General features: G+C 39.2%; 1 protein-coding gene across 1 annotated transcript in view; it reads left to right on the top strand.

The window, feature by feature from the left end:
• The first annotated feature begins 3405 nt into the window (after nt 1–3405).
• The window catches only part of SRRM4 (serine/arginine repetitive matrix 4), a 147121-nt gene continuing 122545 nt past the window's right edge, over nt 3406–27981 (top strand). The window contains exon 1 of the mRNA XM_056537215.1: nt 3406–3899. Within this exon, the coding sequence (XP_056393190.1) occupies nt 3769–3899 (131 nt within the window). The 5' untranslated portion in view covers nt 3406–3768. The remainder of the gene's footprint in view (nt 3900–27981) is intronic.

Genomic DNA, 27981 nt, shown 5'->3' on the forward strand with positions numbered 1-27981 from the left:
ATTTATTTATTTTTAATTATTAATTTTTAATTGTTTAATATATATTTCTTGATATGACATTTTTACTTTCACTTCATATACCTAATGTTTTTTATGCATGATTATATTCATTTTTCTTCACATTACTTCATCACATTTCAACAAAGTTTTTTTAATCCCATACACATGTTCTCACTCACATCACTCACTTTTTTATCCCATCATACACTTCATACACCAATCTCACACTACACTCCCACCCCCTCATTATTAATACCCACTTTTTTATGCCCCTCCTTGTTTATTTATACTACCCTTGGGGCTCTAATTAATTTGCTTTAACCATATTTAACACTTATTGCTACCTATTTACTTATTTAACTATGAGAGTGGCATTAATTATTAAGCTATATTTCATATTTTCCCACTTTCCACATTTTCACACATTAACTGACATTATGGTCTCCCCTGCTCACTAGGTAGACATTTACATATGCTCCTTCTTCCCTCCCCTTTTTTGCATGTCACTTTCACCTCGGCACTGTGTGTTCACCTTACACTTGCACCTTTTTTTCACTGTTGTGTCTGTAATATCTGTTTCCTTTTCCCCCCCTAACCCCCTTTTTTTTTTTTTTTTTTTTTTTTTTTCCGCACGCGATGCACTTTACCTTGATTTTTCATGTTGTTGTACTGCCATTGTGCAGTGCAGCAGCATGAATATCTATATATAAAAAAATACGCACTTGCATCCACATAACATGTGACCCTAGTATTATATGTACTTACCTAAAGTGTGCACTTTTTATGTATTTACCCAAAATGTGTACCCATCATGATTTATTGTATTTAGTCCCCGATACGTAATCTATAATATGGTGATTTGATATAGAAATGAATATATTATATTTATGTTTGAATTGATTAACAAATCGTGCCTGTATATAACTATAATTAACTATCTAGCGTCATGAACTCTCGCAATAGTAGGGATTTCCGCATCTGAGTACCCTCCAAGCCTCGCTTTGATAGCGAGGCTTGGCCCTCTACCTGATAATGAGACAACCCTAATATACGATTGGCTCGTACATCCGAGCCTCGCTCTGGAAGCGAGGCTTGGTTGTCTCGTGACGCTGTGGAGCTCTCTGGCGCGGCTTCCCGATGTCAGGTGATGCGCGCTGACAGGCGTATCTGCTTCCGGACCTCGCTATGAATGCGAGGCTTGGTAGCAGTGATCTATGGGTGACTATGACGTTTTAACTATACCACGTGTTTCAGTCCTTGGTTTTAATTGGCTAAGTCTCTGCATATATACATACCCCACACTCTATTGACCACACCCCGGAAGAAGCCTTCATTGGTGAAACGTTGGGTGGCGGGTGGCTGTAGCATTGCACTCCTTGCTCCACTTGGTAAAGTACTTTGTTATTCTGTCTAGTTCAGGGTTTGTCTTACTTATAATACGTTATTGATCCCCTGAGGCTCCCTTATTTGCTCTTTGATTTTTCGTACTTACTTGTGATCCAAGCATATTTGCTGGATCCGACTCTAATATCCAATCCACAACCTTTGAGCCGTAGCCTCCCTCATTATTTCACGGGAGTCAATACTTATTGTGCACTATTTATTTAACTCTTTCCCTGGCAGACAAGCATAGCCCCCGTTTTTCTCTCTCAGCACTTTTTGGATTCATGTTTACTACTATATATGTATTCTTTTAAATTATCTTAAATGTCTTGTCATTTTTCATGTTAATAAAGTATACTTTGTGGTATTTATGTCCTGTTTGACGCCTTTTTCTTTGTGAATTATTCTATGTCTTGTGGCGTAGGACCTACTGTGTGGGAATTTTTTCTTTGGGTATCTCGAGTTGTAGTTTTGCAACATTTGGAGGTCCACAGGTTGAAGACCACTGATGAAGGGATTGACAGGTGGTGATGATGAAGGGGGGGATGATGACGGGGGTCTGGATGATTACATGGGGGGATGATGTATTTCCCACCCTAGGCTTATAGTCGAGTTAATAACTTTTCCTGGGTTTTTGGAGTAAAATTAGGGGCCTCAGCTTATATTCGGGTCAGCTTATACTCGAGCATATACGGTATGTGGTATTGCAGCTTGCATTGCAGGTATATTTTACTAATCCTGTATAACCTCTTTACCTTTTTTTTTCATCATTTATGGTCCACTCTATGGTCCACACTGCAGGTTTAAACACACAAAATGTTGATAAATTTGTCACACGGTGCACACAGTTTGTGTGTAAAAGAGGCAATGTGTACAAATTTGCAATTTTTTGCAAAAAGCCACATTTGATACAATTTTTTTTTACAATACTTTAGAAATGCTGCCCGAATAGAATATTAGCAAATTGTTTAAACTTGACTACTCCATTAGGGTATATTTTACATCGGGCATGGAGCTGCAGCATTGCTGCATCATAAAAATATGGACTGAGCTGCATGAAAAACATATACATTGTTTGCAGCAGTTTACATTTTCTAAGACAGGGACTGTAATCCCAGCAGAGCGGAGACAAAATCATTTGTATTTATATGAAGTTTTGAAGTGTTTTTCACTATGCATTAGCTATGGACCACACTATCAACATCCTATCTGAAGATACTGCAATATCTATGATATTAAGCACAATTGGCACTATCAAATATAATTCTGCCTTGCTGATCAGAACAGTTATATTATTCATGCTTGAATATGTTTCTTGGTTGCTAGTAAGTATGTAAAGATGGTAGAATTTACTTTATGAGTTTTATGGGGATTCGAATTGACGCAGATATTTTAGAAAGAAAATCCTTCATAATGTAAGAAAATAGAAATCAAAAATGTCCTTCGAAAATGTAATAAAACTGAAAATTCTCGTGAATCAAGTGAATTCCAACATTTACAGCCTGTCTGACATTGTGTAATGCAGCAGCTGTGGCACTCACAATTCAATACCATCTGCTGCAGGACAGTGCACACACACATATGCTGGAGTGCAAAGGGTTACTGGAATGCAAAAAAAAAAAAAAAAAGACTGCAGATCTCCTTTGATAAAAGCCTGAGAGGTCTATTAGTAAGGGGGGGTTTGCAGTGCAGCTTCTTTCTTGAATAGATCGCTGGTGTTCCACACCCTCCTGTTCTCCACATCTATTCTGGGTCATTGCAAAGCTGAACCTTAGACCATTATGCCAGGCACACGCTTGCCCCGGAGGCTTTTCTTATGCAGATAGGTCAGGCCTGGGAAGCAAGCACTTGTCTTTTATTTTTTTTTCTCTAATACAAAAGAAGGGAGGGGGCAGTGGGTGGAGGTGGAATAAAGACATTGTGGGGAGGGTATGGCTGAGGGACTGCCAGCCCCTGTATAAACGTCATAGTGCAAGAGGAGACAAAACAAGAGCCTAGACTTTTCTACACATGCATACATATTGACCCACATTTGTCGCCCTCCCTGTGTCTAGCCCATCCAATCCCGGAGAAGGGGAGGGATGAGGTGACCGCTCCATCCTTGTTTTATGGTCCTCATACTTCCACCAGCTTTGAAACTGTATAGGGTGTGGGATTTAATAGCCGGAGCCACTGTAGTTTGGCATTGCCTGGAATCACAACCTGGTCCATACGCCTGGCCAGGGGGAGGAGGTGAAGAAAGAAAAGTCCTCCTCCCCTCCAGCATCCCTGCCTGTGGCTCAGCGGATTCAGTACTTTCAGCATTTGGAGAGCTCCAGGGCTCTTCACGCCGGGCGGTGGGGTTGGCAGCAGAGCATCTGCCCAGCTCTTTGCTCTCCAGTGACTATGGCTAGTGTCCAGCAAGGGGAAAAGCAGCTTTTCGAGAAGTTCTGGATGGGGACTTTTAAAGCCGTGGCCACTCCAAGAAGGGAAAGCATCATCGTTACCAGCATCACCTCTCGGAAACCGCTGTCAAGGTAGGACTTCATATAGTAGAATGCAAGGTGTATACTTTATATTGTTCTATCTTATTATTGTATCTAGCAAAAAGGTAATGGCTGGAAAGTCTTTAGATTGTTAATACAATATTGCATTTACTGCCTCGCTAGGGAAGTATAAGTGAATTGTGAGGAGATATAAATGCAATGTTGTTGCATGAGCGTTTGGGTCCGGCTTGATCAGATGTGGTAACAACTATCCACATAAGGGACCCTGGCACTGAGTCACTATCTCCATTCTGGTTGTGCCAGCTTCTTTGTCCAAACTAGTGATAGCTGCATGCATAGCCTTTCACTGTGACAGGAAGACAGACCCCTCCCGAGCACCAGGCATGGTCTGATTTCAGCTTTTATCATCATAGTATGGCTTTATAGAACATTTATAATAGCTAGAGATAAACTTTTCACAATGTGTTAGCTGTGTATGGAAATATACATCAAAACACTTCACTACTATTATCTCAAGTAAAGATGAGCACATTCTCCATAGATCCTCTGGCAGGTAAATTGTCTTGATTTACTGCAAATCTTATATATGGTGAATTGATTCTTCTACATAATTCATATTCAACGATTCTCTATCCTACTAAGTCTTTAAAATGTAGATACTATGATTTAATTCCAATCCTTGCCCTGAGAAATCAGTTGTATCATCTGCATTCATGGAGCATGGACTTTTCTTTGAATAACTTAATGTTCATATTTCAATTTGTTCTAATATGATTTATTATGGGAGCTGTGTCCTAGGTAAACTTACCTTAAAATGACTGAATAGAGGTGCATACTATACATCTCATTTCCTTTCATTACTGTATCCTGTGTATAGGGATGTACAAAGATGTTAGAATAAACCCACAAGATGTTACTAGGGACTGTTTTAAATGAAGAGCCCTCTCCTTTAAGAGTATGCAACAGGAAAGTTCATTTATTTATTCATAAACCCTAAATATACAGTACATAGCAATCAAATTTGCCCTTTTTGTGTTACTTTATGCCGTTACTATTGGCATGCATTATGTTTCTGAAAGAGAGATCATATGTTAGCTGAGAACTCTATGGGTTTATAATTTCCGATTCATACTACTATAATGCAACAAATATTTTTTTATTTTTCTGCATTTAGTTTGTCCAGCATTATATGCATTCAATTGTGCTGAGCTGGTGCCTGAAATGTGCTCTATGGTAGCTTTCTATATGCGCACTGGTGCAGCTGGAGCTGTACTACTGACTTAGCATATTGGATAGGAATGAATTATTGAAATCAAATACAAGTCTTTCTTTGCACAGTGCTCATTACTTTCTTTTGTGTTTGCATTTTCAATGAAGCAAGCTATTTTATTTCAGTGCTCTTCTCCATCACCCTAAATCGGGACTTGTACTGTGTAATGAAATGTAAATCACTTTGTTAACGTTAGGAAAATATTTACAGTATTCTAAGTGCATCTAAGTTCAGAAAGAAACGTTTGGAGTCAAGGAGTTATAGGAAATTCAGGAAAATAAACTTTGTGTACTTGGTGTACATGGTAAAACGCCATTGGTGGAGAAAGTAAAGACTTTGACTTAAAGAAATTGTCAAAGAAATTGTCATGTATTAATGCCTGTGTAATGCCCATCTAGTCTGCCCAATATTCTAAATACTATGAATAGGGACAAGGACTATTGATAGTATTCAGTTTTGGGCAGACTAGATGGGCCAAATGGTTCTTATCTGCTGTTACGTTCTATGTTTCTTTATAAGTATAGTTTAAGACTTTGAAACCATCCCAGTCACTGCATCTTCTTGGGATCCTGCTGCTTTCCCTGTAGTGGTTATAGTGTTTCTTACGATAGATTATACATTACCATCAACCATCAACTCTCCTTTGAGAAAGATGGTGTTGTTTTAAAATAGTTAAGATTAGTGTTCTCTATATAATTTAGTCTCCTGCGGTAAACTCGACTTATCCATCAACAGGCAATAATATACATTATATCATTAGAGGATTGGCACTATGGGTGAGAGTTTCCAATGAAAGGGTTAGGGGAGGTGAAAGGGTCAAATATTCACAAATCTACCACTTCAGACGGGGATTTACAGATGACTGCTCTGCACGGCAGCGTGGGCACCCAAGAGCAGTGACTATGTATCGATCCTAGGTGACCTTTTTTTTCCCCCTTAACATTGGAAAATGTAATTATATACTTTGCTAGCAGTAAGTCTTGCACATTCACTTATGTGATTACACTACTGATTAGTCGGCTCTATAGACCTTGCCATTGGCGGACACCCAACCGACAAGATGCATTTCCCATAATGATTTAAGCTAGCAAGTGCCATACAGCAACAAAAATCTTATTGCGTCCTCTGTGCCAATAAAACTGGGCTTACGACATGGCATACTAAACATATAACTCCCTATTTCCAGCCAGAGAAGACAGGCATTGTGATTGGAACACAGCCTGCTCAATTTGTTCTTTAATCCCTCACTAAAGACTGAAGCTGACCAATAATTATTGCTTGCAAGTGGGTAGAAATTGCTGAGGCTTTTGCATTATCATACACACTTGCAATAACAATCATTAGCACAGTATGAAGTAATTGGTCAGGGTATTAAAACAACAATAATGCTTCTAAAGCACCGCTGGAAAGGAAGGCATGCTTGACTCTATGGAACGTTTCTATAAAATGCTATGAAATTTACCTATATCGGTCTTCTTTATCAGTATGGCAAAGCCTGTGGTAAAAGCTTTAGAAAATAAGAAGTATAAATGTCTTTTTACAGTAAGTCAAGTGACTGAATTCTCAAAGGCTGTAGGTTGTAGTTATACAACCAGCACAACTCTTGTCAGAACTATTTCTCTGGAGGTAAAAAGGTTCACGTAAAATAATGTGAATGTGAAATGGAGGTCTCTTAAACTTTTACATTAGCTTTCAGTTTCTGTAATCTCTGTGCAAGATGACCTGAGAGGCAACAGACTCATCCACGCTCCAGTAAATCAAGTATAGTGCATGGCAATGTTATATGCTTGTGTTAGAGGACAAAGTGAAAAAAATGAATGCAATGGATTTATAGTAAAGGAACACAATGTAAATAGGTACAAAATTAACTACCACTACATAATAAGGCACAATACATACATGGCAATTTATGCTTCCCTATGAAGGTCACCCATATAACTGGTTTTAAAGGATGACAACCGAAAGACTTGTTTTTATCCTACCAAAATAATGGTGCGCTCTTCTACAGTAAAGAAGTCCTGGTTAGAAGCCATCACTGTAGATCCAAAAATGACCAAATATGGGACTGATCATTAAAGGGGTATTCCAGGAAAAAAAAACATTTTTATATCAACTGGCTGCAGAAAGTTAAACAGATTTGTAAATTACTTCTATTAAAAAATCTTAATCCTTCCAATAATTATCAGATGCAGAAGATGAGTTGTTCTTTTCTGTCTGGCAACAGTGCTCTCTGCTGACATCTCTGCTTGTCTCGGGAACTGCACAGAGTAGAAAAGGTTTGCTATGGGGATTTGCTTCTACTCTGGACAGTTCCCGAGACACGTGTCATCAGAGAGCACTTAGACAGAAAAGAACAACTAGACTTCAGCAGCTCATAAGTACTGAAAGGATTGCGATTTTTTAATAGTAGAAACTTACAAATCAGTATAACTTTCTGGAGCCAGTTGATATAAGTTTTTTCTTGGATAACCCCTTTAAAGGGGTTATCCACCATAAGGTGCTTTTAGTACTTACCGGCCAGAACTGGGTATTTCCTTTTGGATTTTGTTCTCTAAACTACACATCCCACAGTTCCATGCTTGAAAGTTTCAGATCACTTTCCTTTCTCCCACACATCAGCCACCCCACCCATTGAAACACAGTGTTTTCTATCCAGGGGGCCTACAGCTGTTGCAAAATTGAAGCAGGATATGCTCCCTCTGATCACCTGACTAGTGATGTCAGGTCTCTTCGCACTGCAACTTGCGAAATCCTGAGACATGAGTAATTTTGTATGCTGTTAAAAATAAATATTGAGGCGATAATCACAGAAGAATTGTGAGAAAACCATCACACACAGGTACAGACACTATATTATGAACAACTCTAACTTTACAGCCTCTGTAGCATAGTCAAATAAAAAAAGATCCTGGAATACCCCTTTAAGACCATTGACATCTAGCGATTGTTGCTCCAATCCAATGTCATAGAAGTATTGACTACTGATGTGCACCAAGCCCAAGTCATAGCCCATAAAATGCACCAGGTTGAGAAAGGGTTCATATTCAATATCTGACTGATGGGACACTTTGGATGACTGTTATGTCTGTCTCTCCAACAATAATGGAGTTTTTGGCTCTATAAGGTTTGGTAATGTAAGTTTTCGAACTAAAAAACTGTGAAATATTAAAATTTTAATTCATAATTTTATATCTTCACCTTAAATTGTACAAAATACTGCAAGTCTGACCGCTTTTGACTCAATCAACTGATTTATATAACTCAAAAGTGAACTACTGAAACATGAAGATGGCCATCAAGGGGACATTAACATGTTTTGTGAGGAAATTAAAGTGTAATGTGTAGGTGTCCTAATTCCTGTAAGACCATATTAACATGGGACAAATGCTTTCATCTGGTTCAACATCCATTAAGCATCTAGATCAGTGGTATTCAACCTGCGGACCACCAGATGTTGCAAAACAACAACTCCCAGCATGCACGGACAGCCAATGGCTGTCCGTGCATGCTGAGAGTTGTAGTTTTGCAACATCTGGAGGTCCGGAGGTTGAAGACCACTGATCTAGATTCTCAACCTGTTGTATATGTTACTTTCTATGCAACTTGCATAGTCCTCATGCTGTGTTTTTAATAGGAACGCATGATCATAGACTTTAGATGTGACCTATTTGTGTATAGGATATTTGTCTTAGAAACATATAGAAACACTGTCTTAGAGAGTTAGACAGGGTTCTAGAGTACCTCTGGAATCGTTTGAGATTTGGGGACCCATTGTTTTAGATATAAAGGTAAATCATAAAGCAGATTATAAAGGTAAATCATCAGACTGCCATAACAAAACAAAAAAAACATTTTAAATAGGCTTGTCTAACCCCGAGTGCCCCTTAAAGGGGTTATCCAGGAAAAAAAAATATTTATATATCAACTGGCTCCAGAAAGTTAATCAGATTTGTAAATTACTTCTATTAAAAAATATTAATCCTTTCCGTACTTATGAGCTACTGAAGTTAAGGTTGTTCTTTTCTGTCTAAGTGCTCTCTGATGACGCGTGTCTCGGGAACCACCCAGTGTAGAAGAGATTTGCTATGGGGATTTGCTTCTAAACTGGGCAGTTCCCGAGACACATGCCATCAGAGAACACTTAGACAGAAAAGAACATCCTTAACTTAAGAAGGTCATAAGTACTGAAAGGATTAAGGTTTTTTTTAATAGAAGTAATTTACAAATCTGTATAACTTTCTGGAGCCAGTTGATATATAGAAAAAAATTTTTTTTCCTGGATAATCCCTTTAAAGTGCCCAAAGAAAACCAACAGTACTAAATAAGTCACATGCCAAGGACTTTATTCAATATTTTAATAACCAACTAATTCCATGACTTTTCTTTCAAAAATGTTAACTGTCACTCTGAATATCATAGATTAAGAAAACGCTAACAAGTCTTTTAAGGTGTAAATATATAGATATTAAATCTACGACTGTTCTTCTACCAATAACAAATAGACAGAATATATAAAACAGACACACGGAGAATGGAAATGACAGGTACAATGATTGTGTGGGAGAGACACTTCTCAGTAGAAGATGAGAAATTGGGAATATAAAGCAGGATGTGTTTGTCAGTCAAAGACTGAAATTAGGAGGAAGAGTGACTGAGAAATATGAAAAAGACAGACAGGTTATAAACAAACAAATACATATAGGATATACATAAAAGGCAGATGTAGTAGGAAGGAAAGACAGGAAGATTTCCATAGACATGAAGTAATTAAACATTGCATAACCATTCAGGACTCAATTTCTGTCTTATTATATGTGACAACTATTGTACACTATATACCCTCTCAATCTACATGGCAGTATTATGTATGACCTTCATAATATAACTAGCCTCCTCACTCCCAGCCATTCTAAAATGGGTTAGTAATTAGGCTGTGAGGGTTGGTTGTCCTCTATAGGTCTTGTTTAAATCCGGGATATTTCAGATCAATAGCTTTGGCTTTGTGACTTTTCTGTCAACGAACACTTCCTCCAGCTGACTGAACATGTTCATGGCAATTTTCTCTTAAATAGATAGCTATAGCTGTATAGATAGCGCGCGCGAGAGAGAGAGATTTATCAAAACCTGTCCAGAGGAAAAGTTGCCCAGTTGCCCATAGCAACCAATCAGCGCGCTTCTTTCATGTTTAACAAGGCCTCTACAAAATGGAAGAAGCAATCTGATTGGTTTCTATGGGCAACTGGGCAACTTTTCCTTTGCACAGGTTTTGATACATTTCCCCCATAGAGTGCATTGCACAAACAGGTCTCATTCGTATACTACAATCCTCTCACAGGAATTGGAAGTAAGAAAGGGCTTGTGCAATTGTTATTGTACAAACCTGCTATTGAGCGCATGCAAATGGACACATATCCTTTTTGAAGACAGGCATACTTTTTAGGCTGGTTTTACATATAGTATATGTGTCAGTATTTGTCAACGTTTTTACCAAAACCAGGAATGAGTGCAAAACACAGAAAAGGTATAAAAATACTGACCCAAATACTACAGGTGAACCTAGTCTTAGGACCCTAGCGAGATGAAAGGTGCGGCCTGGCCTGGATCTTTCATGTGGCTCTTTACCCATTAATGATGTATGATGGATATATCCATATATGTATGGAGAGGGGGAGAGGGATGAGGACTTGATCCTGCTCCATAACCAGTGGCTCCTGGCTGCAGAAAGCCAATAACAACTGGCATAGAGTGATCTGGCAGCCACATTAAGGGTAGGGTCACACATAACGGATCAGCAGCAAATTTTACGCTGCGGATCTGCCAATGACCAACCCTAGAGTGAACCCCCTGCCTCTGCCTGTGTGTCCACTCGTAGCAGCAATCGAGCACACACACAGGGATCTGTGCGATTAGTAAACTGTGCACACAAGTGCAGTGCAGTTTACTCTCAGACATGGTGGCCACTCTCTGCCTAGCTCGGGAACAAAGGAGTGGCCGTGATGTCTGTGATTGTGGTGACCCACGATAATGGCGGGACCAGGGGGTGTAGTGGTGTAGGTGGATGGAGCAAGATAGTATTAACCCCAGGGGCAAGGTGTTATTAACCCCCAATGTTTGTGATGCCAGAGTGGTTTTTGGGTACCGGAACCAGACGTACGGTATCTCTGCTATTCCAATGGTTAGGCAGTGAAAGGAGAGTCCACAACCAGGTTGGGATTTAGGCATAGGCTTTACTGAAGTCAGATAGGTGTTATTATCTTCACAGCTAGGCCAGAATCCCAGAGAGGTGGCCAGGAACACAGAAGGACCTTGCAGCTTGCTCGGACCAATTATACTTGTAATAGACTTTAGATAATTGACTTGATGCTTGGCTATACTGTAGATAGTGACAACAGACATAGACTTGACTTACTGGAATGACTGTAGGTTTGAGGCCTTCCCAGTAGCTGGACACTAGCACTGAGATCTCTGACCTTGACTGTTCCTCAGCATAAGAGAGCGAATTGTAATTGCCGCCCCCTTCTATAGAGGGGGGCTGAGCCAAAGCCCATTGGTCAAGCTGCGGGTCATGTGTTAAACTGGTGCCCTCTGGGTAACATGTGATAACATAACATGTGACATCTCACAGGTCCTTTAGATATTTACTGGAGTCCTCCAAAGGTCCTTTATACTGACTATACATTGACATACTAACTATAATCCTATTACATTAAATAACACAATTATAACAGCAAGGGAGACACTGCAGGAGAGCCTGCAGGTCACCGAGAGACTCAACCTGACAGGGCAAGTGTAGTGCAGGACTATGTCCTGTACTGGGACATTACATGAGTAAACTTTGCATGTGTGCAGTTTATTACGGTCGCACAGATCCCTGTATGAGTGGACACACAGGCACAGGCAGGGGGCTCACTCTAGGGTTGGTCATCGGCAAATCTGCAGCATAAAATATACTGCGGATCTGTTACCCTTGACCCTACCCTTCAACAGTGTTTGGCGCTTGTCATTGATAGTGAAGGGGCTGATTTTTTTGTCATGGCAGCCTGAGGGCTGTACTAGGCCTCAGTAACTGCCATGACTGAGCTACTGGTACAGTCTGCCATAATATGAATGTAATATAGTTCATAAGGTTAAAAAATGCCAAATGTCCATCAAGTTCAACTTATAACCCCACTGTGTTGATGCAGAGGAAAGCAAAAAAATAAAATTATTGTCTATGAGAAAGATGCCAATTGCCATATGACAGAGAAAAAAATCCTTCCGATAGATCTTTGGATCAAAATTGTGTCTCTATAAATCCAGTATCCATAACCTGTAATGTTATTACTCTCCAAAAATGCATCCAGGTTCCTTTTGAACTATTTTATTGAGTTAACCATTACCACTTCCTCTGGGAGAAAGTTCCATAGTCTCACTGCTCTTACAGTAAAAGAACCACTTATTAGGCCACCCTTCTTAAATAAATAACCCCAATTTTGATCATCTTTCTGAGTGCTGTAGTCCTCCCATTCTTTTTATTAATCTGGTTGTCCATCTTTAAACTCTCTCAAGCTCCACTATGACTTTCATTGTAACTGTAACAGGTTGAGCAATCTTTAGAATCCTGTTGTGAGATAAGGACTAGAGCACTATGGTGCATCATTATGGCCTTTCAATTAAATTAATGAGGGACAGTATATATATAAATGGTCAGACTGCGGTCCTACAATAGAAACCAGTGATCCTGTAATTATAATAATTCAATGGTAAATATCAGCAAGAAAAACAAGAGTCTTTATAAACAGTGTGTGTCTTAGATATATTCTATAGTCTTATGCATTCCCTGGCTTGAAGATATATGCTGGTTGACTCATTATTGCTCTAGGCTGGTTCTAGGCTGGCTGAACCAGGAGATCACTGATAGTTTGGCTTAAAATAGTACTAAATGTGTTACATCATACAATCCGAAAAACAAACAAGAAGATGTCCCTGAGGGTCTCAGGGTAATTGTGTATAGATCAACCTTTAAGGGGTGACCCCCTCTCGGGGATAAACCCTTACTAGATACCCTCCCCTAAGAAATAACTTTTATTCAATTCATATAAAATATAGTAAACCCTACACACGTTTTAAAATTGTCAGCAATGCAGTGTTGTGCTTCAGGGGGGGTATTATTATGACCCCCTGCTGTATCCGGTATCACTGAAGCTATGGTACTAAATTATTGTATATAATTGGTGTGCTTAGTATCTGCAACACCTAACCATGAGCTATCAGTCCTCTTATAATTCAACCTGCCGCTGGTTAAAACTCATTCAGAACCTCCCCGACGTTTCGCGGAGAAATCCGCTTTGTCAAGGGTAGCCTCGCAACCCTTGACAAAGCGGATTTCTCCGCGAAACGTCGGGGAGGTTCTGAATGAGTTTTAACCAGCGGCAGGTTGAATTATAAGAGGACTGATAGCTCATGGTTAGGTGTTGCAGATACTAAGCACACCAATTATATACAATAATTTAGTACCATAGCTTCAGTGATACCGGATACAGCAGGGGGTCATAATAATACCCCCCCTGAAGCACAACACTGCATTGCTGACAATTTTAAAACGTGTGTAGGGTTTACTATATTTTATATGAATTGAATAAAAGTTATTTCTTAGGGGAGGGTATCTAGTAAGGGTTTATCCCCGAGAGGGGGTCACCCCTTAAAGGTTGATCTATACATCATACAATCCCACTAGAAGGACTAAAAAGGTGAAAAAAAAATATGTGTGTGAATATAACATTTGAGATCACCATTTGTGAGTTGTTCAATGTTTTAAAAATAACATTATTGATCCCGTATGGTAATGATAAATGATAATGATCACATCCCAGAAAAAAATGAATAAAAAGTGATCAAAAAATCTAATTTATGTCAAATCCCTACCGATAAAAACTACAGATCACAGTAGTCAGAACATCAGAATAGAGCAATTTTAATCATTCTCATTTAAAAATTAATTTTTCTAAACTAGTAATAGTAACTTATTAAAAACTATTTAAATTTGGTGCATCAGCAGGGCAGATTTTGGAAAACAAGTGTTCCTAGAAATGCTCATTCACCCAATAATCGGTGTGTAAAAGGGCCTTTACACAGAAACGTGGAAAAAAGAAAGATGTCAAAGGGATTATTCCGGATTAGAAAAACAGAGTTGATTTCTTTCAAAAACAGCATCACACCTATCATCAGGTAGCATGGGGTATTGCAGCTCAGTTCTATTGAGGTAAAAGGAGTCGAGCTTTAATACACAACCTGAGGACAGATGTGGCACTATTTTTTTTAGAAAAAAGCTGTTTTTCTAATAAGAGACATTATTGGATAATCCCTAAGATATTGTGTCTTACATTACATATGTAAGGCTAGTGGATGCAAAGGTAGCACTTATACCCTGGTATCACCTTTGCTACATAAGAAGATTATATTATATACTGGTATTATAAATGGCACAAGATGGGGGGGGGGGGGGTATTATTTAGCATTGAGGGCCCAAGGTTTTACTTTACATCTGTTTCTGGTTAACTTTGCTAACTTTCATGTACATTTGAGACATATTTGCTGATTTATTTGGGCATTTGTTATTTTCCATATCCTAACAGGCTTCTGAGCCAATGTTTGGAGTTTTTGTGAATCCCAGGACAAAGGAATAAATCCTTAACAATACAATGAAATCAGTGAAAACTTAGATGTAGCTCAGTCTGACAATATATTCAATCACAAAAGGCTTAATATTTCACAACCCTGAACACGCCTCAGGCAGTACTTTCTAATGAGTAGAACGGACATTTTTTATGTTCATTTTATTTCACTTTGTCTGTTCAGGCTTTTTTGCTACTTTCTATTAAATTGTTGCCTAATAAACTAAAAGATGACATGATATTACAGTGAGGAGACTGATTACGTGGGTGCACACATTACTGTATAGGGACCACTCTCTTATTCACGAGTGTTAGAGTAGCATCCAAATACAGTTTATAGCATCTTAGTGTATTAGCAGGATCACAATGTAGATTATTTCCTTTCTTTTCATTGTTGTTGTTTTTTTTAGCACATAAAGCTGTTATGCTCTCTGTGTTAGTACAGTATGTTGAGAAAGATTTGTGTTGTTGATTTCCCAAGGGTGGAGGGCAATGTTCATTTGTACAACTGCCCACTCCTTTCATTTCTCAGCTCCACACATTGGTTACACAAGTTGTGCTGCTGGCAGACAAGTATTGGATGAGACTTTGTCATATATATTACACTTGGAGTCATATCACCTCTTTTTCAGTGAACCAGAAAAACAACAATATAAATGCTAAACATTGAAGATCAGACCACTCATGTTGGTATCTGAATAGTAGGTCTGCTGATTCATACCCCAGAAACTGTTTCCATTTGTATTGTTCAGATACAAAGTTAGCAGATTGGATTTAAAATAACAAAAATGGCCACTGTCATTTGGAAAAAAAATAAATTAACGTCTTGGCAACAAAAGTTTGGATCAGCAGGGTCTGAGTGAAGTTCGCTCAGCCTGTTCTCTTCTGGCTCTGTGTCACATGACTGAGACAAACGTGTAATGTACATCTATGAATGTGTATAAATCACAGCTCATTCATCTGACAAGTAGAGATCTGTACATTAAGACCCCCCAGCCGATAAAAGATTTTGGCATGTCGCCAGGACATGTCAAAAGTTTTTCCAAATGACAGGTACTCTTTGGTCATACAACTTCAGTAGCTGTCGGCTGACTGTTTGGTAGATAGCTATCTCTCCTGATCTTCCTATACACATGAACATTCAGCACACCTGAACATTCATGTGTTCTCAATAGAGAAAGGAGAGGTAGGCTGCTGCCAGGAAGGTCTGGCAGTGACTTATTTCTCTAAAAAACAAAAGAATCAGGTAATTGAAATCTAGTCTTTTTCTCCCCAAACATCATCTGTCAGGGAGGAATCCTCCATATATTTAAGACAGTCGGCTAGTCAATTGGTCAATGGGTTTGGAGAATTTTGACTAAAGTATATGGGGACCTTATGTCAGTATTTTGTAAAAAAAAAGAAAAAAAAAAGGTAAAAATAATATGCTTCCAAAGATCTTCTGTCTTATTCCCGCTTCTGAGACAAACACTAAGTGAAGCCAATCAGTCAATTACTCGCCCCAACGGTGTCCCATCTCGGCCAGTGTCCTGCCAAACCAACTGTCCTGCACCAAATTCTTGTCTTGGAGACAAGAAGAAGACAGAAGATCAGGGCAACAGACATAGATAAGCAGGAGTGGTGGGGGATTGGAGGTAGCTAAGTCACCAGTATGTTAAATATTATTATTTTAATTTTTTTTTACAAAACACTGAATACCCCTATAAGATAAACTTTTTTACCCGAAAGGCTAAATCGATGGACAGTGCAGCATTTTTCAGTCAACAATCTATACTTCTTAATATGTAAGAACTTTTGTAAGTAAAGTCACACTAAGAAGTTGTGAGGAGACATCTAAAAATAGGAGTAATGCAGAAACTCTTATAAAGCCTTATAACATTAAAACCTGGGAGAAACCTTTGCAGTGATGCTCAACATGGAAGTGGATAGCAGCAATATGCTGCACACCAGGTTAATATTCAATAAATCCAAGAACATATGAAAACTGCTATAAACTCAATAAACACTCAATGGGGTTTATTTACTAATGTGATCCTGAATCTTTTTTGTCGGGTTTTGCACCCAAATTGTGTCACACGTCCCTTGTGACACAATTTGCAACCCAAAAAAACAAAACCCTCCATTTTACAAGAAAAACCCGAAAAGGGGGAGTGGTCCCGACAAAAGGGGCGTGGCCCCGACAGTTTTGAAAAATCCCAACATATTTACTAAGGTTTCCACAGAAAATGTGGTGGATTTCAGCTGAGGAAAACTAGACAGATCAGAGCATGTGTAAAAAAAGCAAAACATTCGGAAAAGTGCAAAATGAAGGGAAACCTTAGTAAATACCTTGGGAAAATACCAGTCGGAAATCAAAACCCACAAAGAAACCTACACTCCACTCTTAGTAAATAAACCCCAATATCTCTTTCTACAGTATAGAGGAAGAAGCCATTCATAGCCTCTCTTCTTTTTTTTACAGATTATTACATGAAATAATATACAAACTTTATATTCAGTTTATATATGGTGACCACTATCCTGTAATAGCAAGTTATTCTACATATATATTTAAATTAAATAAATATATATATATATATATATATATATATAGAATAATAAGTAGTCTTATTGTAAGAGCCTTTGGTACCCTTATTAAACTATTAACTACATTTATACCTGGTATATTACATAATAGGGACACAGAGAACCCCGCCAGTTCCCTTTTCTAAATTATACATGACATAGAAAACCACTCTCCAGCACTAGGTATAAGCACTGATCTTTTTCATGTGGTGGGTCTGGAAGAGCTAATAAAGTGACACCTCCCTTCTACACTAAGCAAGTGACACTTTTAAATACTGGACATCCCATAATGCCACCCACATACTTCTGGGCATGTTGCCAAGCAACACCACTAAAAAATGTTTTTAGCAGTCAGTAATTTTGACGAGAAACTGTGGGTGCTGAACTTTCTTTTTACCTTCACTGAAAAATCATTATTCCCATGTACTGTATATTCCTATGCTAGCCCATACAATCTGGTGAAATGGATCTATTTTTATCACATCATCGTGCATAGTTTCAGTATGTTTTAACTTTTACTATTGGTAGCACAACTGAGGAATAGGATTTTAAAAAACGATTTTACCCCTGTATAAAGATACCTTGGAAAAAATAAATCAGTAGAAAATGTCTAGATGCAGTCCAGTTATGGAACTTGATGAATTGCGTCCAAATAACCATGCCAAGTATAATAGGTAGACGAGTCATTTATGAAGTGCAGTGGGCAGGAGGTCTGAACTTTGGTTACAGACTCCAATTTCTCAGATCCTGACTACTTGGATGGACTGCCTTTCTTTGTTTTTTCATGACAGCACAGGATACAACAGTTCTTTTAGTAGTCTTATCTTTATATTTAAGTCCTGTCTTACCGTATATACTCGATATAAGCCCACCCGAATATAAGCCGAGGCCCCTAATTTCACCCCAAAAACCCAGGAAAAGTTATTGACTCGACTATAAGCCTAGGGTGGGAAATACATCATCCCCCCTGTCATAATCCAGACCCCCATCATTAACACCCCTGTCATCATCACCCTGTCATAATCCAGACCCCCATCATTAACACCCCTGTCATCATCACCTTGTCATCATCCCCCTCGTCATCATCCCCCCCCCGCCTTCATCATCACCGCCTGTCAATCCCTTCAATCAGTGGTCTTCAACCTGCGGACCTCCAGATGTTGCAAAACTACAGCTCCCATCATCCAGACCCCCCCTTTAGTTTTCTACTCACCTCCTCTCGGTGCGAAGGAAGGGTGAGCTGGTCCGGGCCGACTATGCTGCGGGGACCGTCCGGTGGGGAGGGTTAGTTGTTTTGGGCTGTCCATCTTCACCAGGAGGCCCTCTTCTCGGCTCCGGGCCGGCCCCGGACTAGTGACGTAGCCTTGACAACGATGCCCAGGGAGGTTCATGCGCAGGGACGTCCCTGTGCATCGTCATCAAGGCAACATCACTAGTCCGGGGTCGGCCCGGAGCGGAGAAGAGGGCCGCCCGGTGAAGAGGGACAGCCCGGAATGACTAACCCTCCCCACCGGACGTTCCAAGCAGCATAGATGGCCCGGACCAGCTCACCCTTCCTTCCCACCGAGGGGAGGTGAGTAGAAAACTAAAGGGGGGGGTCTTGATGATGACGAAGGCCCGGCAGTGGTCTTCAACCTGCGGACCTCTAGATGTTTCAAAACTACAACTCCCAGCATGCCCGGACAGCCGAGGTCCGCAGGTTGAAAACCACTGAGAAGGGATTGACAGGCGGAGAGTTCACTCGAGTATAAGCCGAGAGGAACGTTTTCAGCATGAAAAATCGTGCTGAAAAACCCGGCTTATACTAAATTACTTTGCTGTGCCATGCATATTGGGAGTCACTTATCTCTGCATTATTATCTCTGCACATCAGGGGTGAATCTATGGACATTGTAGAAGGGGCATGGTGTATGAGGGGGCAAAGAACCCTCTGCAACATAACACATCATTACTATTAAAGGGGTATTCCAGGCCAAAACTTTTTTTTTATATATCAACTGGCTTCGGAAAGTTAAACAGATTTGTAAATTACTTCTATTAAAAAAATCTTAATCCTTCCAATAGTTATTAGCTTCTGAAGTTGAGTTGTTGTTTTCTGTCTAACTGCTCTCTGATGACTCACGTCCCGGGAGCTGTGCAGTTCCTATGGGGATATTCTCCCATCATGCACAGCTCCCGGGACGTGACATCATCATTGAGCAGTTAGACAGAAAGCTTCAGAAGCTAATAACTATTGGAAGGATTAAAATTTTTTAATACAAGTAATTTACAAATCTGTTTAACTTTTCGGAGCCAGTTGATATATAAAAAAAAGTTTTTGCATGGAATACCCCTTTAATGTGACACATAGTAGATGAGGAGACACTGTGAAAAATTTGGTATTGGGCCAGTGGTGTTTCAGTCATGCCTCTAAGTGATGAGGCATAATAAGGTATGAGGTCCTCTTAGGCCTGGGAATGTGCGCCCGGAAAATCTCCTTGCGGACGTTCCGGAACTGGATATGCCAGCGCTAGGACTGCACATGAATACTCTGTCTCATTGATGGCTATGCATTCTTTGCAGAGTCCACAGAAAGAATAAACAAGTTCATTCTTTCTGTGGACACGGAAATTGGAATCCTGTTGAATTCTACGGGACTCTGCTGCAGCGGCATCTCCGTGCAGAACCCCAAGTGGAATTCCGCACGGAAATTCTGAAGTGTGAACATGGCCTCACTCTCAGTGATACAAAAATTAATTTCAGTGCAGCATTTCCATATGGTAAAAAAATAAAAAAAATAAACATGAAAAAAAATTATTCCAGCAGCTGCTGTCCACATTATGTTGGTATACTTGTCTTGCTTATATTCCTCTATTAGTAGTCCATATGGATACTCAAATTTTATCCAGTAATGGATTAAAATCTAATAGAGCCGTGGCTACATCAGCATCTTATATGTTCAGTCACTGTAATTGTCCATTCCATGGATTGCATGATACTTATTTCTGAACAAGTTGTTGTTGGACTATACATGAAACATAGGGGAAATACTACTAGAAAAGTTAGTATAACCTTGAAACAATATAATCAGTTCCAGGTTGCTAATAGCAAAGCATAGGAATTGTTGAGCTGTGTTGTTTTATGTTTATTTTAGGATAACATTTCACTATCTTCAAATGAGGATATACTGTACTGTATTAATACAAGTGCCGTATATACTCGAGTATAAGCTGAGTTTTTCAGCACGATTTTTCGTGCTGAAAACACCCCCCCTCGGCTTATACTCGAGTGAACTCTCGGCCCTCAGTGGTCTTCAACCTGCAGTCCTCCAGATGTTTCAAAACTACAACTCCCAGCATGCCCGGACAGCCGATGGCTGTCCGGGCATGCTGGGAGTAGTAGTTTTGAAACATCTGGAGGTCCGCAGGTTGAAGACCACTGTGCGGTGATGATGAAGGGGGGGTGCGGGATGATGACAGGCGGTGATGATGAAGGGGGGTGTGTGGGATGATGACAGGGGGATGATGACAGGGTAATGATGAAGGGGGGATTATGACAGGCGGTAATGATGAAGGGTGGATGATGACAGGGTGATGATGAGGGTGTTAATGACGGGGATGTTAATGACGGGGGTCTGGATGATGACAGGGGGGGATGATGTATTTCCCACTCTAGGCTTATAGTCGAGTCAATAACTTTTCCTGGGTTTTTGGGGTGAAATAAGGGGCCTCGGCTTATATTCGGGTCGGCTTATACTCGAGTATATACTGTACATGGCCGTTCTTTCTTGCTCTGAACAATAATTGCGATCACTTGATCTTGATATTACAGATACCCCAAAGTGTGAACGCACAGGCTGACAATGCAGTTTATCCATCTAATGCATTCATCCATTGTAGGTATATGATCAGAAACCTAACTGACTCGTAAACTATGTCTGCAGAACACTGTGTGAAACCACTAAACTAAGTGTGCATTGCACAACAAGACACAGCCTAGAAGATAGAGACAGGTAGATCACAGCTTGTGTATTCCCCTAGGCAAGGCCATCTGGACTGCAGTCATTTCACTACAAGCTGTGGGCTCTTATTGTTCCTGGTATCCAATTTCAGCAAAGCGTTAGGACAATTGTTTGCTTCTCTAGCTAAATCCTCCTGCTCCTTCCAGCTCCGGTCTGACTTAGTAACATGAAGTAGAGCTACAGCAATATAATCAATCATGCATGCTCCACGCTTCTGTTTTAGCTGTTGTTGCATAATTTAAAATATGTGTAATAGATTTGCAATGCTTGCCGCAAAATCCAACAACAAAACATAGCACTGAATATACAATATTTATTGCTTTCATTTACTTGTTTGCCTTGCTAGACTGATTAGTGGCATATATCCTATAACTTCATAGTAGACCTCATTATACTTCTGGAACTTTACCAATAACCCAAATTATTACTTTAAATTTGAAATTGTTTTATTTATAATCAATTCTAAAATCACAAATACACTGGATACCAAGTCACGGTGCAAAATTACTATACTTATAGTATAATAAATATTTCACATGTACTTAGAAGCACTAAATTATAATATACAGCATAGGCACATATCCTACTCTATAAATTACACTTCTGCGCTACATCTACAGTCTTATAAAGCATCACATGTCAACAAAACAACAGGAGAGTGACAAGGGATGGGGGAGAGGGAGAGATGAAAAGAGGAAGGGATCCAAAGCCCAAAGCTTTATTGAAGGACAGACACATAGGGAGGAGGGGTAGGAGATGGGTACCAGTCCTCTTCTTAATCGACGTCCAGACTGTCCATGATAGAATAGTCAGACTGCAGTCCTGGACTAACATCCCCTCCGAATTTATAATCAGGCATTTTCTTGCATCAAACATCAATATAACTGTTCATAAGGTGCCAGGCCTCATGGATAGCCCCAATTATGCCATCCTCAGGAAACAGCCCGTAAAGTACAGGGATGTGATAGGCTACTCCTTGGAACACAATTTCTAATTTCATATTCCAGGGCATCAAACAAGGCCTGGGCAAATGACGCAACCAAAATAACTGCAAAGTTTTTTCCTTAAAGAAATGGGCACCTCTAACAGTACCTGGTGCTGCAAAGTCCGGAGACATGCATGAAAGTTCTCAGGGGCAGGCCCTCTTCAATGGCCACCCATGCCAGTTTATTGTACCATTGGTAAGACTGCAAAAATCCACAAGATTGAGTCCCCCTAGTTGGTATTTCCTCACAAACTTGAAAACTTCCTGATTGAACAAGGTGATTCGTGTTGTAAAGGTAGGAGTGGTCCACTGGACCACCAAGCCTCCTTCTGATGTTGTCCTGAGTCAACCTTTCCCCCAGCTCAAACCTCCGCAGCACCTTCCCCATGAACACGTGTGAAATAAGATCAAATGCCTTTTCCTGATATAAATTGAGCAAGTTATAGACACACGGCAGTCTTTGACATGTTGCACAGTGTCCCTCAATAGGGCTGTCTGCAATCCTCCAGCCAGATGGATGATCCATCTGATGACAACATTTAGCTAGTTGGCAAGCACCTTGGAAAGGATCTTGTTGTCCACATTCCTTCCTCAATGACAGGTATTCTGCTCTCCACCACCATCTCCCTCTAAAGCTTAAACATATCCAGGTCAATGAAGTCCTACAGTGCTACATAGAGCGGCGTTGGGAGACCGTCACTGCCCAGGGTCCTGCTGGCCTCACAGATCTATCAGCAGAATGTCATTCCTCCATCATCACCAAGAACCCAAAGGTGTTAGTCAACCTCCAGGATGCTCCATAGTAAAAACAACAGCATTGCCCTGGCTTTCCATGTACCGTTTATTAGTGTCCTATTAGAAGAGTGTTATAAGACATTACACTGAACTTCTAATAGAACCAAGTTCTTATTCTGACTGCAGTTTGTTGCCTGTTGTGTTGATGAATTGGTTGTCATACTGAGATGGAAGAAATACAGGCTTCATGCAACTTCAGCTAGCTTACAGCAAACTAATCATAGCTACATAACATATGCATTTATGCAAATTTTCTAAATTAGCCGAATTTTCATGTTTTCCTCATTGATGTTCATTTCACAATGGTACATCAGCTCATCCCTCCAGTCTATTATATAATGCATTATCATTGCTATGTATGTCAGAAGATAGAAGTGCATTGCAAATCTAGGCTCCACATCTTAGCTCAGAGACTTTCATTTTCAGGGGTTGTAGAAAATGCACTATAAGTCCATCTGAAGGTCATATCCTATTCATAATGGTATTAGCTAAGGTTTTCCATTCCACCATTGGATTTAGACTACGTACAATTGTGGCACTATACAGAGAGCAATGTTCCAGTGAACTGATCATAAGAACTGAGTGATATATTTTATAATTCCTACCTGAAGACTTATAGGAATGATTTTTCCATTATATTGAGAAGGACGGATCAAGTTGAGAGGTCACCCAAGAGGGAGCTTAATGTACTTTTATCGTCTGTTCACATGTAACGTATACAGTCTAGATTTTGAACATAGCATAAGATCTGTAGTGTATATACTACACGTCAGCATACTCTGATTGTAAGATTTTTTTTATGTTTATCCTTATAAAATGTATGAATTTGTCATACACATTAAAAAGCAATAAAAGTAAAAAGCGATATTTGTTAGCAATGTAATCGAAAAGGCTTATGTAGGAGCTTAGGTTGTTCTAAATGAAATTATTACAAACCTCTAAGATCACAGAAATAACAACAAAAAACTTATAGTACAGATAAAGACATAACAGCATAACAAGACTAGACAAGACACGAAGGGGAGGGGGTCATTCAGGTTGGCCTAAGAGTTTGGCCTTATATAAGAATTTGGGTCGATTCTAACATGATACAACTCAAGGTTACTGCAGAGTGACGGCTCGGTATTCTTGAAGGGAAGTGTTAAAGAAGCAGGTGGGCAGTTTTATCGGGATGCCAAAGTGTAAATGAATGCACCAATTGGTGCACCAATTTGCCTTATTTGCATGTCAATACAACTGATATTGAAGATAAACAACACATGGGAGTGCCATATTAAAGGTACTATAATGCTTATGGTAATAGCCCCGGCGTGCACCGGAGGTAAACTGATGCTAGGACTAATCCCATTCATGTGAATGGGACAGTTCACAATCATCAAGCGTCTGAATTTTGAGTTCGGATGGTTGGACACGCCGGAGGACGCTTGCTGCGTACATGCCATACAACTGATGACAAGTTATCATCAGTTGTGGCATCAGTTGCGTCGAGATTTAGGCTGAGTTCACCAATGCCGGATGGCTGACATATGTGAACCCAGCCTAAGCTGGTTAGGATGCCTTCACCAGTTGTCATACTCCCTTTAAAGGGGTACTCCGGCCCTAAGACATCTTATCCCCTGATTGTGGGGATCCTGAGCACCCCGCTATCATCAGCCTCTGTAGCGAACATCACTCCGGGTCTGATGAATCATGATCACAGGGCCGGAGTATCGGCTCTACCCCCCCCCCCCCCCCCCCCCCCCAATCACGCATCTTATCCCCTATCCTTTGACCACCATCATACTGGTGTTACAAACAAAATTTTACTGAATTTAAATTACATTTTTGTGCATTTTTTGTAATCAGAGGTTACTTCAAAGACTAAAATTACATTTTAAAAAAAAGTAGTACATACAAAGCATTTTTGTTTAATTTTGTGGCATTTTGCTGTTTGTAGGACTTTTATTTCAAAATGCTGCATGGTCTGAGTATGCAATTTTTTTCCTACTGAATGGCATGAGCATCCTTTACTTGGTAATCCTCTATAATTTTACTATTAAGTGTTTTATCAGGATTCTGCTTATCATTGGCTTATGTAGCTCTGGGTCCATTGTGTATTTGTAAAGGGCAATCTGAATTAGCCTTGAGGGTAAGAAGGGTTGTAGGTTTATTTATATATCTGCAGTTTGTCTGTGTACATGGAACATTAACACACATAAATTAGATGTCTTTATCATTTATTATCTTTCAATAATGTATGTAATTTCCATTTTCTATTTACTATATATATCACATTCATCACACAGCCTAATGAAGTCTGTAATAACAGTGGGGGTGTTGTCATAAACATGGGAGATAGTTGTGCACCATTTAGCCTCTTCATAGTTAAGTCATGCGTTTCAGTAAAAGCTGTAATCTGCAGAACATTATACTTGTAGGGACACTGGTGGAAAGTGAGATGTGACACGGGGTAAGAAATCTTCATTCTCTCTTTAATTTACATTCTGTTTTTTTTTATTCCTTTTTAATATTCAATTTTGTTTATTTTTGTATTTATATATTTATTTAATTATTATTTTGTTTATTTTTTATTTATTTTTTGGTATTTATATTTAGAATTGGATAATTCATCAGAGGACATGATGTGAAAATGAATACTTCCTTATCATGACTGTGAGGGTCTAGTGGCAGGATTGGTGAGCTGAGGAGTACATTTAGCCCTCTATGATGGTTGATGGATTCTGCATGCCCCCAGGGGATAGCTTCTTGGTGGCATTAGAGGGCTTCTCAGGGACAGCCCTTTCCCTATAATGTCACATAAAAGGATTGATATTGTCATCGTAATATTAGTTTGGTTTATCATTATTATTTATTTCATTAGTTTATTTATTAAGCTTATTTTTTTCATTTTTTTATAAAAAATTTTTGTATTATTTTTATTTCTTTCAATTTTTTCATTTTATTTGATCCTTTTAATTCATTTTTCACATTTTTGTATGTATTTATTTCTCCTTCTGTGTCTCAGCGAAGTATTTTTCTGCATCTTTTATATTTACTCACCTGGCTGCTCTCACTTGGTATGTTCACTGAGGTAGTTTGGGCGCACAGAGCGCTGAATGGCGAGGCGGCTTGGTGCGTGTTATTCATTACGTGCGCTGGTTGCAACTATAGCAACCAACATACAATCCAGCCAATTGGTTAATAGCATCTCCTTTCACACATAGCGCTACACATGGGGCTAAACGTGTTTATGGAGTTTTTATGTTTCTTATATATACATATATAAATATATATATATATATATATATATATATATATATATATATATATATACATTTTTTCCCATTAGACACAAAATTACAATAAAATATCTCATAACAAACCATTAGCTGTAACCCCTCCCCCATCCCTTGTTTTCATGTTTTCATCTGGTGAGTGTTTTGAATCCCCTACTATTAATTATTAACTTTATTGATTGCATGTAAGTCAATTTGATATTGAATAATGTATTCGATATCGGCAGAGTAATTTTTGACACTTTTTGACACTTATTATTGTGATCATGTAACATTGTATTATAAAATGATGAATTGTAAGCAATTTATGTAATTTTATGAAGATATAGTATTTGATTAATTCACAATTGCTACTTGATTGGTGCCCTTATAAATGTATGGTTTGATCACAATCGTGCACTGTTTGATAATGGCTGGGTGAGCCAGTTGAAGTGTTGCTGCTTTTTGTAACACTTTGAAAACAGTTTTTGCACTTTATCATGGACTGTGTGCTGTGGTGAGATCCTTTGCTGTGTGTGTGTATATATATATATATATATATATATATATATATATATATATATATATTTAGTAACAGCAGTGTATATGTCAAAGATAAGGTGTACAAAATGATTCAGTATAAAGATACGTTCCAATCCAAGTAGTACAGTTATGCCCCACGTGTTCCAACACAAAAGCATTCAGAAAAAAAGGCCCCGCAGCCTGATATTCTAACCCGCAAGGTAACACAGGAATAGGATTACACAAGTAGCATATGGCCCTTACAACCTGCTCACCTTAGCACATATGGTATCTCAACAAAGAACATCTACCATCTGTCAAAAATGGACCAGTGAAAACTGCATACAATATATTTTATATTCTGCGTACAGAATACAAAAGATCAGCAGATATCTCCTGTCAACTATAAGTAAATAGTATACACACCTGGCAGATGAAAATGTCATGGGACAAATCTCACTGTACACCTGTCTGTTAAAACAGAATCATACAGTATCTAATGGTCTAATAGATTGTTTTATATTTTCCTTATTATTTTTACAAACTTCTCCCAAAGTTTAGAGGGGGGGGGGGGGGGGGGGTCCGGATGCTAAAATGTAGCTTGCTAGAGTATGCAATGTGATGGAAAGTCTCACAGACAAAGGAAAGCTGAGGAGTCGAGCTGAAACTAAGGGGTGCAGCTTACCAGTGCCTGGACTCCCCACTGATCAAAACTTCTAACTTGTTTCTATATTAGTCTGTAAATTAACCATACACAATATACTAATATAATATATACTATATACCAATTTACGGTCCGAATATTTGTATGTTCAAATAATTATAGTGATTTGTGATAAGAAGTTAGATAAATAAGTCAATATCATTTGAATATTACTTAGATAGTTTTTCTAGGCTGTGTAGACACCTGTGTTATGGGCTCAGTTGGGTGCATCTGTTGTAGGTTCCGTCAAATATACTGGACAAAATAATGCAGCATGCAAGAAACTATACTGGAAATCTAATGGAACCCATTAAAGTCAGTGCAATCTATTGGGCGCCATTGGTGTCCAACATGCAATGGTTCTT

Source organism: Hyla sarda, chromosome 1 (genome assembly GCF_029499605.1).
Source record: "Hyla sarda isolate aHylSar1 chromosome 1, aHylSar1.hap1, whole genome shotgun sequence".
NCBI lineage: Eukaryota > Metazoa > Chordata > Amphibia > Anura > Hylidae > Hyla > Hyla sarda.